The 17,575-nt window shown below is 45.7% G+C and overlaps 1 protein-coding gene across 1 annotated transcript; it reads left to right on the forward strand.

Annotated features, from left to right (window-relative positions):
* Window positions 1-12,097: 12,097 nt before the first annotated feature.
* LOC136488418 (UDP-glucosyltransferase UGT13248-like) lies at window positions 12,098-13,750 on the forward strand. The gene is made up of 2 exons (XM_066485357.1): window positions 12,098-12,849; window positions 13,014-13,750. The coding sequence occupies exons 1-2, from the start codon at window positions 12,175-12,177 to the stop codon at window positions 13,743-13,745; spliced, it is 1,407 nt and encodes a 468-aa protein (XP_066341454.1). The 5' UTR covers window positions 12,098-12,174; the 3' UTR covers window positions 13,746-13,750.
* The last annotated feature ends 3,825 nt before the right edge of the window (window positions 13,751-17,575 follow it).

A 17,575-nucleotide genomic window follows, 5' to 3' on the forward strand; every position in this document is an offset into this window, starting at 1 on the left:
ATGTTGAGTTAACTAGTTCATACCAAGGATCACATCTATATCTTGATCCTTTAATATCAGCATATTGGTAGGGAACTCATAACCTCCCAAATCAATAGGTACATGCTGAACTACCTCCCTTGTACAGATTCGTCCCCCGGGTGACTATATATGATATGGTTCTTTTGTTTCCCCAATAGTTATCCCATGCTTCACAACAAATGTACGATTGATGAATGTATGGGATGCACCAGAATCAAATAAGGTAATTGCAGGGTACTTAGCAATGGGAAACATACCAATCATTACTGGTTCTCCTTCTAGAATAGATTCCACCTAAGTATAGAAGACCCTTCTAGTTTCCTTCTCAGCCTGACCCTTCTGACTGTTCTAAGCATTGCCCTTGTACTGATTCTGAGCTTGAGTAACAGGGGCTTTAGGTGCATTAGGATCACTCTTCCTGGGATACGGATATTCTCGGAAAAAGTGTCCGGGTTTACCACAATTATAACATGGATAATTGTGATTATGGGGAGTAGCAGCGCGGTTTGCATTATTTGTATTCTTTTGCTGTTGTGGTGCTTGATGAGGATAAGGCGTATTAGTTGCAGGGCGAATAAAGATTTGCTGCCTGCTTTGGCTTTGTTGTGGGTGGAATGGCGCACGGCCATGATTTTGAGAATGGTAGACCATCTTTTGACGCTTTCCACTTGACGATCCAGAAGCAGATACTCTCTTTTTCTTCGCCTCCATGTGTCGGTGGTAATTCTCCTCTGAAGCGATAGCAATGTTGACTGTCTTATGATAAGTTGCAGTTGCCACAAGTTGCCATCATGGTCTGAAGTTTGGTGTTCAGGCCTCTAAGGAAATGATTCTTCTTCTTCCTGTCAGTATTCACATACTCTATAGCATACTGTGATAGGTGATTGAAGTGCCCAACATAGTGCATCACCGGGTGCTCCCCTTGCTTAAGAGCCAAAAACTCTTCTAGCTTCATGGTCATCACACCATCTAGAATATAGTGTGCCCTGAAGGCAGCTCCTTGGAGTTGCTGTGCTGTAAACCTTGGTTTCTAAATCTCAGGTACAGTGAATTAGCTCAAACTTTTGCTCTATTATCCTAAGCCAATCGTCAGCTTCTAAAGGCTCTTCTGCCTTAGAGAACATAGGCGGACAGTGTGTCAGTAAAATCAATATAGGTTGACTCGTCATTTCCATTACTACGGCGGCCACGATTAGGGTGTGGCGCTTGTTGGTTCTGAACCAATTCCCTTAACAACCTAGCATTCTCTGCCGTTGCATTGACTAAGTGCGGCTATGTCATCTGCCATAGTCAGAGGCATTGGTGGAGGACTTGGGATATCATCCTAGTCATGTGAAGTACTTGCACCAGCTCGGGTGATAGGACGAGGCATCTGTTAGAGAGACACGTTTATTTACATTATTATTTATTGAAAGCAGTTAAAATGTTTCATGCTACAAAGGGTTACTTATTTATATTACATGTCTTGTATCCCATAAGACAACCCTGGTTTACTAGAAAAGCAGTAAAGGAACTATTACTACTCCAAGCTCTAAGTCATCGGCGTCCGTGTCCATACCGGATGAAACCTCATCTTCATCTGAGAAGTACCCTAATTCCTCAGGGTCCTCCTCCTCTTCTTCATTGTGGACTTCTCCTGGATCTACAATCATTTCTTCATCTGTAACTTCACCATTCCCATGAGGAGGATGAAGTTGAGCGTACATCATGTGAACATTCTCATGAAGAATGGCATTGTCCATCTCCAGGTCTTCTACATAGAACTCCAACTCATGGATGCGTTCGTTGGCCACATCCTCTCATGTCTAGGCTTCATTCCTGTAGCTCGATATTCTTGGTGATGTCCCTTCGCATTTCCTGCCAGCTTCTCTTGATCTTTGGCATGAGCTCGACTGAAGAGTGTTGAGCTCCATGGTAAGGTTCTCGATGTTGGTGGGATTGCTTGAAGATCCTTCATCTCCTAAGGTCCTGGAACTTCCTTCACCAAGCTCATGGTTTCACGGTGCCAACTGGTGACGAGGGACTCCGTGAGGTCCGATGGACTTGCGTGTGGTTATCTTGGTCTTTGCCATAGCTGGTAGAATTTAGGGTAGGACTATAAGAATAGCTTGAGGATAATGGAGGTTAGCAAGAATGGGATTGACATTACTTACCCAACCACTTTTAAGGGGAATTATTATGCAAGGTGTTCAAGCATGATGCATGAATCGATCTTACGAATCTAGGTACAAAAGATTTATATAATCAAAAGTACTAGATTTTTAATACATAGGAGAAACCTAATCATATTATCCGCCACAAACTTTCAAATAAGATAGGATTGAGGCTAGATCAGAGGTAAGAAGAAAGAATTTGAACTTTAAAATATCAAGTTTACTTTCTTTGATCTAAATCAATTTGAAGGTTTTCCACAGTAACCTACAATGATCTTAGATAGAACCTGCTCTGATACCAGCTGTGGCAGAACCTCCTAAGAAATTGGGCCCACGTGCATCTATCGTTGTCTCAACAGACCTCTGATAGCATACACAAGTTCCCAACAACTTAACAGGTCAGTCGGGTGTCCTCGAGAAACCCTAAATCATCCACTGAATCTTTTCCGAATAGGATCCCAATCACCGACACTGTAGATTACAATAGTTTATTCAAATATATACATTAGAGTAAAATATAGCGGAAAGTCTTACGATAACATAGTTTACAAACCAGTTGTTTCAAACTTACAAAACCATAAGTGACATACAACCATAGTAGCGGGATAATATTACATTAACATTATTTATCATTCAAACTAGTGCTGTTGTCCAAAGGCCATTCGTCATTCCTCATCGTCATCGACTTCAAACACTAACATGCAACAGGGACCAAAACAAGCCTAGCGCATGCGACTCACCTGCAATAAGGGTTAACAAACCCTAAGTACAAAAGTACTCAACAAAACTGACCCTGATGTAAAAGGGGGTGAAATACTTTAGAGATGCAGGTGTTGGGGCAAGGTAAGGATGTAGCAAGATTCAAAAGTTCTTTGCCAAAAGCTTACTATTCTTGATCCTATTTTCAAGTTTTACCCCTAAGTTGTCTTAGTTCATTATCTCAACTAAGTCTTCATATTCCATGTTCCAATCCTTTTCATTTCATTCCTTTTCTCAAATTTTAGTAATTCACCAGTCCTGCATTGCTTCTATAATGAAACGAGTCTCCATATCCACGGAGCACCGACAATTCGAATTGATTCAAGTCCCAGCTAGGGATTCCTTATCACACTGACATATGTAGAACTTAATCTTGCATATATCAACCTTGCTACCGGATCCTCCTATACTAAGCCATCTCCACACCACCCGAGAGCACAACACACCTCAAATCCAGGCCACATTCCAGCCATGAGGGTACACGCTACTCCCGCCATCTCTCTACTCCCAGTGCGTGGGCATTCGTCTTAGTATCGGATTAGCCGAAGTAGGCTTACCGGAGTATGTGACCAGTACTACAAAGTGTCTCATTCAGAAGATCCACAATGAGTGGCCTTTAAGCGACATAGTCGGCAACATTACCCAACATTCAAGATAAGTCACCCGACTAGTCTCTAGTTCATTCTATCTTCTTTCTTTCTTTGGCCAGTATGCCATCTTTGATTGTATCGAAACTTTTACTTTGAAAGCCTACCATAAAGCATACTAAGCATTCTACGCCATTGTAAATGAAATCATCTTCAAGGATGGTAAGCAATTAACAAGGTAGGCAATGCATCAAGTAGGTAACATTCGAAATAATCAACTTAATGCAATAGGTAACATAGGTGATAAACTTTTCAAAGTAAACAAGGTAATGGTTTAATGCATAAACCGGGGCTTGCCTTCGTTGACGATCTCGGGTTCCGGATCAGTACCACAATTATCGAATCCCGAGACAACCGGGGATTCTTCCACAACTTGCTCAACTAGGATCAGGTTCACTCTTGGTTTCTACACGAAATAATAACATATGCTTCAACATGATGATAATGTAAACATGATGCTTTCATGGTGCATGAAATACAATAACACCTTGAGTACTACTTTCCTTCACTGGTACAGTTGCTAAGCCAACAAAACCAACTTGCAATTCGACCATCAAGGACCACACAAGTGACTTGATCAAATTGATCTTGAAACCCTACTGGTCACAAAACATGACCAAAACAAGATCAAACCCTCGACTAACACTTAGGGTTTGCCTTTATCCATTTTTGAATTAATTTGGAATTAAGCTAAAAAATGAACTTGTTCCAAATGACCTCAAAATTTTATGTAAGCTTCCTCATGACAAATTAGAGTACCAAAACAAATTTCATAATTTTTAGAGTTATACAGAATCATGGAAATTACATTTATCAATTAATTGACTGAATTTTTGAACATTAAAAATTTATACAAATTTCAAGTTTCATATTTTTAAACCATAATAGAACATGTACAGAAGCTATACACAAATTTTTAGAATTTTTGGAGCTGTAATTATTTTCCTATGAATTTACAAAGTTACTGCACTATTCAAAATTTAGAAAATACCAAAATCTCTCTGTTCTTTCTCTCTCTCTCTCACTGACAGCCAGGACCCGCTGTCAGCGACACAGAACAAGGCACGGCGGCGCTGCCGGCTCCGGTCAGCCAAAACGCGCCGACGGCGAGGCTCCGATGAGGTGGACAGCACCATCATGATCTACAACACCTCGCGAACCTAACCCAACCCTCAGAACAGTTGCAGATGCACCGGAGGAAGCTCTACGCCGGCCATGGCGGCCACGGTGGCACAGACACGGCGGCGCACGGCACAATGCCGGCTACAGCGTGGTAGAGAGTAAAACGGAGAGAGCATCACGCTCAGGAGCTCACCACGAACATGACGGTGTACTTGGTGAAGGCCGGAGACGGGCTGGAGCGTCCTGGCCACGGCGAGGTCGGTGGTGGCGGTGCTTCGGTCGGCTCCGAGGAAGAAGGCGTCGTGCGGTGGCGCTAGACTGCTAGAGGCGAGGCGAGCGGACCTGGAAGGAGCGGCAGGGCAAGGCAGGAGGTACTGGTAAGCGCAATTGGCATGAGGTGCTGCGGTGAGGATGAATTTCACGAGTGCGGTAGAGTCACCGGTGGCGAACCAATGGGAGGAAAAGAAGGATGACGGTGGTGGGTGCTCCTATTTATAGAAGGAGAAGGCGCGTCCAGCTTCGCCAGCTCCCGAACGAGGTCGCCACGGAGACAAAGACGTGTCACCGTGCGAGGAAGCGGTGAAGATGATCGGCGGCGGCGGCTCGGTGGTGAGCAGGCGGTGGCGCTCTGCTGTCAACTGAATTTTTGAAATATTTACAGAATTGCCACTGAGTTCATTTTACAAATTACTCCCAAATTTTCTAAAGAAGTTGAAAATCTCCAAAAATAAAAGTTATTCAAAATCAAAAGTTCTACAACTTTGCTTAAATGAACATTTTCAAATTCTGCTTCCATTTTGAAATTTGAATTTGGGGTGCATTTGAGCATTTGAATCATTTCAAAATTACTCCAAATTTTATATGTAAACTTTAAAAACTTTGAATACCAAAGTTGATCCTTATAAAATAAGCTTCAACTTTGCTTTTTGTCAGACCCCCAAATACCAAATAGATTTTGAAATAGACAGAAGGGTCAAAAAGGACTTTTATGGTTTGAATTTGAATTCAAATTTGATTTGTTTACCTTTTTACTTAACTATGATTTTTGACCAATTACATGGACCATTAGGGTTATTTGAGTCAATTGACACATGGTCTCACATGATCACATGAAATTTGACACTTGTGGTCATGATCTGTATTTAGAGTTTTGGATCACATACATCACATAAAATAACAACTTATGAAATAAAGCTTATTTAGTGAATGCATTCAAATTTTTCTACTTTATGAATGCTTTGCAATGCATATGATAACATGTCAAGTTTTAGTGCTAGGTCAAAACACCAGAGGTGTTACAACGAGCTCGCCACTGCGGTCGTCAACTCATCCGAGCTCCCGCGGCTTGGGGAATCATTGACCTCGGTAGTCCCAGACTACAACAAACCAACTTCCTCGATGGCCTTCCGTCCACTTGAAGAAACCAAGGCGGTGGGAATCAGCCCCACCAACCCAACCAAGACTGTTTGGATCGGGACCCAGCTCCCAGCCAAATAGGAATGTGAGCTCGTCAACTTCCTACGCGACAATCGTGATGTCTTCGCATGGCAGCCCTCTGACATGTCGGGATACCACGAGAGGTCATCGAGCATGCACTACGCCCTATCCCGGGCTCAAAGCCCACCAAGCAGCGCTTGCATCGCTTCGACGACGAGAGGCACAGGGCCATAGGCGAAGAGATCACCAAACTCCTAGCAGCCAGATTCATCTGAGAGGTATTCCACTCTGACTAGCTCGCCAATCCTATTCTTGTCAAAAAGAAGACCAGGAAGTGGAGAATGTGCATTGATTATATTGGGCTCAACAAAGCGTGCCCAAAGGATCACTTTCCTTTGTCGTGCATAGACCAGATAGTTGACTCCACCTCGGGTTGTGAGATCCTCTCCTTTCTGGATGCCTACTCAAGCTATCACCAGATCGCGATGAAAGAATCCGATCAGCTCGCGACCTCGTTCATCACCTCGTATGGTTCGTACTGCTATGTGACCATGCCTTTTGGCCTGAAGAACGCTGGCACCACCTACCAAAGGTGCATGCAGCAATGCTTCGCCCACCAAATCGACCCGCTCGATCAGCCTGATCAAGCCAAGCGGCCGAAACCAACAATTGCCATCTATATTGATGACATAGTGGTCAAAACAGCCCAAGCTTGTGACCTGATCGCAAACTTGGCCATGACATTCGTGAACCTCCGAAGGTTCAACATCAAGCTGAACCCCGAAAATGTGTTTGTTCGAGCATGGCATCGAGGCCAACCCCAAAAAGATCATGTCCATCTCCAACATGGGCCCCATACGCAATGTCAAGGGTGTACAAAGGCTCACCAGCTATCTGGTCACCCTGAGCCGCTTCATCTCCTGGCTTGGCGAACGGGGGATGTCACTCTATAAGCTCCTCAAAAAGATGGACACCTTCGTTTGGACTGAGGAAGCCCAGCAGGCTCTAGAAAGCCTCAAAGTGTCCCTGACATCGGCCCCAATCCTCGTCGCTCCTGAACAGGGAGAACCCCTCCTCCTTTACATCGCAGCAAGCAACCATGTGGTTAGTGCCGCCCTGGTCATCGAAAGGGAGGAGCCAGGACACGAGCTCAAGGTACATTGACCCTATACTTTGTCGGGGAGGTACTTACTGAACTCAAGGTCCGGTACCCCTAGGTGCAAAAAATCCTATACGCCGTCTTAATGGTGACGAGGAAGCTCCTGCACTACTTCACCGACCACGAAGTTGTGGTTGTCACTTCATACCCGCTTGGAGACATCATCCGCAACCACGATGCCACAGGGGTGGATCTCCAAGTGGGCACTCGAACTCATGGGCCATGACATCAGGTACACCCCTCATACCACTATTAAGTCTCAGGCTCTCACAGATTTTGTTGCCGAATGGATGAAGGTCCAGTCTACCGACCCCGGACGTCACCCGATGAGTACTAGACAATGTACTTCGATGGGTCCGTAATGGTGCTCGGCTCAGGGGCCTGGAGTGGTTCTAATCTCCCCTGGACAGAAGTAGGCTTCGCTACGCCATCCGCCTCCATTTTTTAGCTTCAAACAACGCCACTAGAATATGAGGCCCTTATCAACGGACTACGCATCACCATCGAGCTCGGTGCCATGCGACACTACGTTCGCTGGTGACTCAGAACTAGTCGTCGATCATGTCATGAAGCAGTCTTCCTGCAAAAGCCCCCTCATGACAATGTACTGCCTAAGAGGTGCGCAAGCTCATATACAAATTCTAGGGGATCGAACTACACCACGTCCGTCGAAGGGACAACGCCGCCGCCGATTTCCTTGCAAAATTGGCCAGCCAGGCGGGATCCATCCCCGAGTGGGGTCTTCATCAACGACGTCCACGAGCCATCCGCCCGCATCCTGGAAAGTCCGAATCCAGACACACCCCGATGCCCAGCCGACGCTCGGGGGCTCCGACCCCATCGCCAAGCCATGCACTCGGGGGCTCCGATCCTAGTATCCTCTATGACGACATCACCTACGAACGTCGCCATATTGGCACTCGATCAAACCGACTGGCGAGTACCGCTACTCGCCGACCTCCTCGAGGTTCTCCTAGCCCGAAAGGACTGAAGCCCGATGGATCGCTCAACATGCCAAGACCTTCGTCGCGCTCGATGACAAGCTCTACAAACAAAGTACATCAGGGGTACTCATGAAGTGTATCCCCACCAACCGGGTGGACTAACTGGAGCGTTCGGTCACCTTGACTGGAGCGTCCGGTCACCCCACAGAGGCACATAACGGTTCGTTTTGAACAAGGGTGTATAAATACTTTCTCTATTCATGTGAGGGATCACTTTTGCTCATTCCAATAGCTAAGAAACACCCTTGATAGTGCCAAGAAGAGCAAGGTCCTAGTGAGGTGATTGAGATTTGAGAATCCAAGAGAGAGGCCTCATTAGTGAAAGCAAGAGTAGCAAAGTGTGCATCCACCGTTCTCATTAGGCTTGTCGTGGTCAAATGAGAGTTCGTGCTTATTACTCTTGGTGATCGCCATCACCTAGACGGCTTGGTGGTGATTGGGAGCTTGGTGATCATCCAGCGGAGCTTGTGGATGATCCAACTCAAGTTGTGAGCTGTTGTGGGTGATTCACCGCGACGGAGTGTCGAAGAATCAACCCTAGAGAGCACTTGATCCTTGCGCGGATCAATGGGGAGCTACACCCTTGCGCGGGTGCTCCAACGAGGATTAGTGGAGAGTGGCGACTCTCCGATACCTCAGCAAAACATCGCTGCGTTCCTCCTTCTCTCTTTACTCTAAGTATTTACTTTGAGCAATTCAATTCTTGTCTTTACATTCATAGAATTGCCATGCTAGAGTAGGATTGGAACATAGGTTGCTAAACTTTTATGCGGTAGAACAATAAAAACACTTTCTAGGCACAAGAGGTGAAGTGGGCTAACCATAGGATTTAATTATTGTAAAGAATTTTAGAATTAGCCCAATTCACACCCCTCTTGGGTATCTTGATCCTTTCATGCTGCTTGCAGTAGCGCAAGAAATGGCTCTCTTTGGTCATATTGTTCCAAGTCAATTGGAAACTGCAAGAGGCATGAAACTTTCGTTAGCAACCAAATTCCAAGCAATCCAAAAATAGATCACACACAAGTGAGAAATTAGCTCTTCAAAACAAGCTGCTATCACTTCCCAATTCGCTATCATACATGACAATTTCCAATACACAGATAGTTTCATGCTAATTAGAGAATAATTTGCAAGCAGCTAACCAAACAAAAAACTGAAGGTTTGCCAGGAGATCCACTTCACTGACTCTAGCAGATATAAGTCCAGGAGAAGAAATATAGAATTTATACAATTCTATCATTATCTCTTAGAATTTTACACATCGTGCACTGGGATTTACCTTAAGGAGGAAAACAGCATGCGTACTGCTTCAAAGAAATCGGCTGCTTTGTCAAAATTGATATGTAGCTGATAGCTACAGCAAGAGAAAACAAAAGAACCAATTGTCATCTTTATGATTATACAAATATGAAAGAGTGACTGCAGCTACCATCTTCCTGCGCATTCATACTATTGTGATCAAGAAGAGTGATTGCGGCTACCATCTTCTTGCACATCTACAACTAATTTAAGTTTTGCTTGCTGCACATTCAACTACTGTGATCAAGATAGACAATCGAGACTAGCAAACCCTTTCCAAAGATCAAGCAGAATAACTACAGCTTATAAATATGGACCATAACAACAAGAATCTGCCTAAAGCAAGCAAAAGAACAGCAAGAATCTAGGTTAGCTACCCTTCTGACAAACATCAACTTTGGATCAGGACTGACATAGAAACTACCCTTCCGCCATAAGCCTCGCGTTTAAGCTGCATGAGCTCCTCCTGCTCCCAACATCCACATAGGAAAATGCAAAAACAAATCTTAGTTACCTTTGTAATCAAGAAGAAAGCATCTTAATGGCAATCGATGGTACTAGTTCATATATAAATTTTTTTTGCTTAGGCTAGCACATTTCTGACTCCAAACTAGTTCTATTGCTCTGGAAAGCACATTTCTAACTCCAAACTGTGGCTAGCAGGATATGTTAAGTTTTCAAACAGTAAGATAATTGAAAAACTTGCAGGACTGAAAATACCTTTCCAAATAGCGACCCTGGCTGTTGGAGCGCGGCGACTCTCTCGCCGATATTGTCCTTCGCCTGCTCAATCACAACAAGAAATCCCCAGCATGCTTTTAGCATCAAATTCTAACATAGTTGTTTGGAGCTTTTAGCACATATAGTAGTTTGGAGCTTTAGATAAGTCAAAACTAGGTATATAACCAAAACAATGTATAGCAGTTTACTTGTGACTTAATAGAAGCTAGGTAGATATACAAAACAGGTTGAAATATAAGGAGTTACAATCATCACATCTGTTAATAAATGTTGATATAGTGTAGCAAAAATTTGGCAGAACTAGTGTTCGAGCATCAGCAATAAGTCCACTCATGGCACAACCTATGTGCTCATCAATTCCCATGACTTTTTCCACACTGCTCGGTGGAGCTGCTATATCCTCTGATTGTAACAATTCAATGATTAACAATTTAGACATGAAACAGAATATACCATGAAAACCATAGGCTAAGTGGAGCTACTATATCCTCTGATAAACTACTACTATTATAGCCACAAAAATTTCAGTATTAATCTCCAATTAACAAGCATCAAGAGAGTCTCAATGGTAGCACTGTCTGACAAGGGCAGGGGTCCAGAGCGGCTCACCGAGCTGGGCCATCCGCACGAGCTCCTGCATCGCGGCCATGGTGAGGGAGGGGGCGGCGCCGGGGAAGAAGAAGGCCGGGGAGGGGCGAAGCCGCCGCCACGCCGCACGCCGCCCACCACCACCAGAGCCCAGATCCGGCCGCCACCGGCCTCCACCGGTCGGATCCGGGAGAGGGAGGGGCGGCGCCGGGGAAGAAGGCCGGGGAGGGGCAGCACCGGGGAAGAAGAAGGCCGGGGAGGGGCGGTGCCAGGGAAGAAGGGGAGAAGGAGGGGAGGGGGGGGGGGGCGGCCCGGGAGAGGGAGGGAGGGGAGGGGAGGAAGAAGGGGAGGGGGCACTGGGGGCCGGGTGCTCGGGAGGAAGAAGGGGATGATGCGGAGGAAGAAGGGAAGGGGTCGTTGGGGGCCAAGGTGGTTATGTAGATATTTTTTTGTTTACCGAGTGTCCCAAATCGAGGCACTCGGCAAAGTTTTTTTTATTTTTTTTCTTCTCCTTCTTTTCCAGAAAAAAGATTTATTTCTTTGCCGAGTGTTCTAGATCTGAGCACTCGGCAAAGTTTTTTTTCATTTTTTTTTCTTCTTCTTCTTTTTTAGAAAAAATATTTTATTTCTTTGCCGAGTGTTTTTTTTTTGACACTCGACAAACCCCCTCTTTGCCGAGTGTTTTTTTTACACTCGGCAAACCAACCTCTTTACCGAGTGTTTTTGTTTTTTGCTGAGTCTTTTTAGCGTAGCACTTGACAAAGATCTTGTTCGTCGAGTGTTCGAGGGAATACACTCGACAATCATAAAAACACTCGGCAAATTTGAGGATTTCGGTAGTGACGGCAGCAGCAACCAGGCACACCCCAAAACTCCACTTGGGCTGCATTCCAGATGGGCCAAAACTGAACGGACAAATTTTCATGATTGAGAGCTCAGTAAACAATTTTGAAACAATATAGAACATTTTTATCTGCTACCTTAAATAATGCGCACAAGTCAGACCATATATTACTATAACATATCTTTGATTTTGTTTTTATTCCTCATTCTTGACACGTAACCTTTACCTAGTATATTTCCATCGACACTTTAGTTTTATTTACTTGTTCTCTGACCACTTTGGTGATCAACTTCTCCACCTGTAGCCGCATGTACATTTGACCAGGAGGCACGCACCACTAACAGTGAGCCGCAGCGCACCGCTCGCTAACAGAGGCAGCTAGACAGCGGACTGCGCCATGGCTGGATCCAAGAACGTGAGCGTTCGCGTGCTCCTGGTCTCGTACCCGGCCCAAGGCCACATCAACCCGCTCTTCCAGTTCGGCAAGCGGCTCGCCAGCCACCACGGCGTCGGGTGCACCCTAGCGGTGGCCCGCTCGGCCCTTGGTTCCAGCGTGCCGCCAGCGCAGCCGGGACACGGAGCGGTCCCCGTCGTCGCCATCTCCGATGGCTGCGACCTTGGCGGCTACGACGAGGTCGGCGACGTGCATGAGTACCTGGCACGGCTCGAGTCCGCCGGGTCGCGCACGCTGGACGAGCTCCTCGGCTCCGAGTCGTCCCGCGGCCGGCCCGTGCGCGTGGTGGTGTACGACGCGTTCCTGCTGTGGGTGCCCCGCGTGGCGCGGCAGCACGGCGCGTCGTGCGCGGCCTTCTTCACGCAGGCCTGCTCGGTGAACGTGGTGTACGACCACGCGTGGAGAGGCAAGGTGAAGCTGCCGGTGGACAAGGTCCTGGCGGAGCTGCCGGGCCTGCCCAAGGGGCTGCAGCTGGAACCGGCCGATTGCTCCTCGTTCCTGACGCAGCAGGACAGCTCCTCCACCTCCACCTATCTTGACCTCCTGTTGCAGCAGTGCCAGGGGCTCGAGGTTGCAGATCATGTCCTCATCAACTCCTTCTACGAACTGCAGACTGAGGTTCGCTCATTCGTATCTATAATCCGAGTACTTGATTTTTGGAGGTTTGTTAATATGGTCTACTATATGTATGTTGAGTGTATGAGACCCAAAACATGCATCGATCATTGGCCGGCCGGCCGGCCGGAATAGTTATAAATAAAAATGACACTGAAATTTCACAGGAAGCGGAGTACATGGCTTCAAGGTGGGCTGCCAGGACGGTTGGTCCAACCCTGCCGTCAGCCTACCTTGACAACCGCATGCCGGACGATTCATCCTACAGTTTCAGCCTGCACGCTCCGATGGCGACGGAGTGCGACGCCTGGCTCGCCAACAGGCCAGCGCGCTCCGTTGTCTATGTCTCCTTTGGAAGCATCGCCGCGCCGGGTCCAGACCAGTTGGCCGAGATGGCCCAAGGCCTGTACAATAGCGGCAAGGCCTTTCTGTGGGTCGTCAGGGCCCCCGAAACGTCCAAGCTGCCAGAAAGCTTCGTCAGTAAGGTGAAGGAGAGTGAGGAGAGGGGCCTCATCGTGGCATGGAGCCCGCAGCTCGAGGTGCTAGCGCACGCCGCGGTTGGCTGCTTCCTGACACACTGTGGTTGGAACTCAACAATGGAAGGGTTAGGCATTGGAGTGCCAATGGTGGCCATGCCACAGTGGTCCGACCAGCCAATGAATGCCAAGTACATCGAGGATATATGGAGAGTTGGCGTTAGAGCACGGCCCGATGTGGGGGGAGTTGTCAGCAAGGATGAGGTGGAGAGGTGTGTGAGGGAAGTGATGGACGGGGAAAAGAGCAAGGAATACATGGAGAATGCAATCAACTGGAGGGAAAAAACTAAAAGGGCCATGAGTGAAGGTGGCAGTTCGGACAGGAACATTAGAGAGTTCCTTGGCAAATTTGGGTGGAATTGATATGCATGGTGGTCTTATCATCCCGAGGAAACCAACAAAATCTCATAAACCGCACATTGGCTGCATGTGTGTTAATTTATATCTACCGCCGTACCATGCTTAAGGCGTTAATCCATGCATTCCCTCGTTATTCTATTCTATTTCTTTTTGGTGTTTCCTGTCCATGCAGGTTAGTACTTCAGTAGTAGTAGTATTAGCAGCAGTAGTGTGTGTATATACACACACTACCTTAATAAAGATAGCGTATAATTTGTAATGAAGGATCGTTGATGTATCACCCTGTTCGTTTATGCTGAAATTTAGCTGATGCTTATGCTTGTGCTGAAATGTTGTGCACTATCTCATGGCTGAAAAGTAGTGCTGATTAAGGAACGATTGATATGTACCGTCCAGCTCTTCTACTTTGTTGCATCTTATTCGATTTTCTTTTGCATCCATGTTCTCTTTTTTTCTCTTATTATGTCCATCTCGTTCTTGTGCAGAATTTGTGAAAATGGCTCTCTGGCAACGTACAAACCAAAATGATCCGATTAGACCAAACAATCTCATAAAACATACATTGGTTGTGTGCTCATATATATCTCTAGGATACAATGCTGGAGATAGCTATGGACAAATTTTACCGAAAATTGAGAACCGAACAGAAAAAACCGTGAACCAAACCGAATTTACCGAGAACCGAAATCTCGGTTCCCTATTCGGTTCTCATTTCGTAGGAACCGAACTTTGTTCGGTTAATTCGGTTCCTCCCCTCGTTTAACCAAAAAAACCAAGGAACCAAGCCTCGTCTGCTTCTCCTTGAGAGTTCCCCGAGCCGCCTCCCGTTCCCATCCAGTTCTCCACCTACGGAACCGAAAAAACCAAGGAACCTGCACTGCGCCTGGCCGCCTGCGGCCTGTAGGAGTCCCTGCGCTGCCCCTATGCTGCACTGCGCCTTGGTTCGGTCGGAACCGGAACCGAACCGAACTAACCGAAACCGAATTCGGTCGGTACCGATTCTTCGGAAGAACCAATCGGTACCGATGTCCCTGGTAACCGAAGTACCAAAGGACTGAGGAATCGGTTCGGTTCGGTAATACCGAATGCCCAGGGCTAGCTGGAGATTGATCTTCGCCAAACATGTATGATATATTGCCTTCTAATAATAGGCTTAGGTCATAGTTTGTTGCTCGAGTGTGATATATACTCTCTCGTCAACTACTCTACATTTGCTCAAAGTTTGTAAAAATATTTAAACATCTACGACAACAAATGTTTTCATTAAATTTTCCATGAATATCATGATAATGCATTTAATACACTACTATAGAATTGATTTGTAAACACATCTTTTTTGAATAGAGACGGCTCAATCTAGACTCGCTTCTGAAAATGGTTTCTGAAAGGAATCGCCTTTAAAAATACATTTGTATGGGCGGCTGGTATTTTCAGCCACCTCTATAAATGCCTCCATCTTTAGGCAGAGAGGGCAGCTAGATCTGGTGGCGTCTTTAAAAATAGGTGCAACACAATAAAATTTGGATATTTAAAACAACCTCGAATTGAGAAACGACATAAACTAAAGTCGTAGATCCCTAACAGTTATACAACTTTTTCATTTTGAAATCATTTATCCAACAAAAAATATGTTTAAATTTCTCACATTTGAAATTCAAAAATTTCAAACGATCTCGGATAGAGAAATGACTGAAGCCAAAGTTGTAGTACTCGATGATATCTACAACTTTGCAATTAAAAAACTTTTTTATTTTAATTTATTTAGGGTCCCAAATACTTATTTTAAAATCTAGAAAAGTGAATACGAGGGTAATGGACATGCCTTATATACACAACCATTTTTTTGGTAGAGTGGTTAGACGAGTTACGCGCAAGCCACATTGCTCGACCGAGTTGTTACTTGGTGGGGCCACCTTGGATTAAAAATTTTTTATGCTATTTTTTGGCCCGATTTATGATTTTTTGGATGATTTCAAGGAAACGGTTTGTAGGTATAGCTGTGATTTACAACCGTCTCTAGAAATCGATTTGTAGATGTAACTGTTGTTGCTAGCCATCTCTTGAAATCCTATTTGTAGAGGCAGCTGTGCCTCTATGAATCGATGTAGTAGAGGCAGCTAGCCAAGCTACCAGAGCATGTGCTGCTGCCTTTACATATGATAGTTGTAGTAGTGATACTTTTATATAAATTTGTCAAAGTTAAAGAGATTTGACTTAAAAGTAAGATAGAGTATAATTTGGAATGGGGGGAGGATCCTTTATGCCAAGATTATGGTCTACCACTCTTGCTTGTACGTTTGTTTGTTTCAAGTGGTATATATGACTTGTTCATGAGAATATGAACCCAAGTGTTTGATCTAGTTGATAAGCTATACAAGTGTTTAACTCAATTTCGACAAGGTAAACGTTTAAGGGTGCGTGAAGAAACTTGAAGTAGATTCAAACCAAGTTAAGTGCTTATGCAAATCAACAAGTTCAAAGCAATAGGGAGTCCCATGATCAAGATTCCCTTTTGCCACCAACCCCGCACGCACGAGGTTGCCGTCTTAGCAAGCCGTCGCCGCCACGCCGCCGCTGCATCTCCTGCTCCTCGCCGCCGCCGCCGCCGCGCCTAGGGCCCCTCTCCTTCTTCCTCTCCAGGTGGTTTGCCGGGGGTAAGAAGGGGGGACCCATCTGTTTAATTTCTTGTAGTTTTTTTTCCAGTTGTTTAGGGTTTAGTCAAATAAACCTTCCAGTGAAATCAGACGATTTTCGGTCGGGATCGTGTTTCCTGCGATGACTTCAATGATTGTCATGATGAGATCGCAGTTGCAGGCGTCGATTTCATCGGCAGGCGGCCAAGTTGTGGCCATTATCTACAAGGGGTGGGGTGCTTCTAGGCGCCCCCAATGAAGATAGCTACTCCAGGTCATTGATCTCATCGTCGTTGGTCGCGGATAGAAATTAAAGGTTGGAAGGTGATGAATCTGCATCCTATGTTGCTCCTGACGATGCAACTACCGATATTCTTTCATCAATTTAGATGCGTTTTGGACCGGTTCCGATATTCCCGGAGAACTGGGTTGGGGGGCAGTATTGGCCTAAAGTGCTCCATCTATATAGGAGACACACTACTGGATTCAGGTTCTTTGCTGAGTGCCTGAGGCACTCGGCAAAGGCTATATTGCACTCGGCAAAGCCTTTGCCGAGTGCGGCACTCGGCAAAGCACACACGGCAAAAAATTGATCGGCAAAGCACTCTTTGCCGAGTGTATTTTATCGGGCACTCGGCAAAGGCTTTGCCGAGTGCCTCGGGGGCACTCGGCAAAGAAAAGCGACCATCACGGCGCCAGTCCCGTTGACGGTCACTTTGCCGAGTGTCAACCCTGCAGGCACTCGGCAAAGATTTTTTTAATTTTTTTAAAAAATTTCTTTGCCGAGTGCCAACCCTCCAGGCACTCGGCAAAGATTTTTATTTTTATTTTTTAATTCTTTGCCGAGCGCCAACCCGGAAGGCACTCGGCAAAGAGCTTTTATTTTTTTTGAAAATTTTCTTTGCCGAGTGCCACCCCTCTAGGCACTCGGCAAAGATTTTTTTATTTTTTTTAAAAAAATTCTTTGCCGAGCGCCAACCCGGAAGGCACTGGGCAAAGAGCTTTTATTTTTTTTTGAAAATTTTCTTTGCTGAGTGCCACCCCTCTAGGCACTCGGCAAAGGTTTTTTATTTTTTTTAAAAAACTCGTTGCCGAGTGCCAACACGGCAGGCACTCGGCAAAGTTTAAATTTTTTTTAAATTTCTTTGCCGAGTGTTATAGTCACAGCACTCGGCAAAGCTGGAAAATCTGATTCCTGGT

The sequence above is a fragment of the Miscanthus floridulus genome, chromosome 1, assembly GCF_019320115.1.
Source record: "Miscanthus floridulus cultivar M001 chromosome 1, ASM1932011v1, whole genome shotgun sequence".
Classification (NCBI taxonomy): Eukaryota; Viridiplantae; Streptophyta; class Magnoliopsida; order Poales; family Poaceae; genus Miscanthus; species Miscanthus floridulus.

Excerpts from the sequence above, each read along its gene's own strand:
- LOC136488418 (XM_066485357.1), top strand. The coding sequence starts at position 12,175 with ATGGCTGGATCCAAGAACGTGAGCGTTCGCGTGCTCCTGGTCTCGTAC. Across the intron at positions 12,850-13,013 it reads TCTACGAACTGCAGACTGAG|GAAGCGGAGTACATGGCTTC; the intron begins GTTCGCTCATTC and ends GAAATTTCACAG.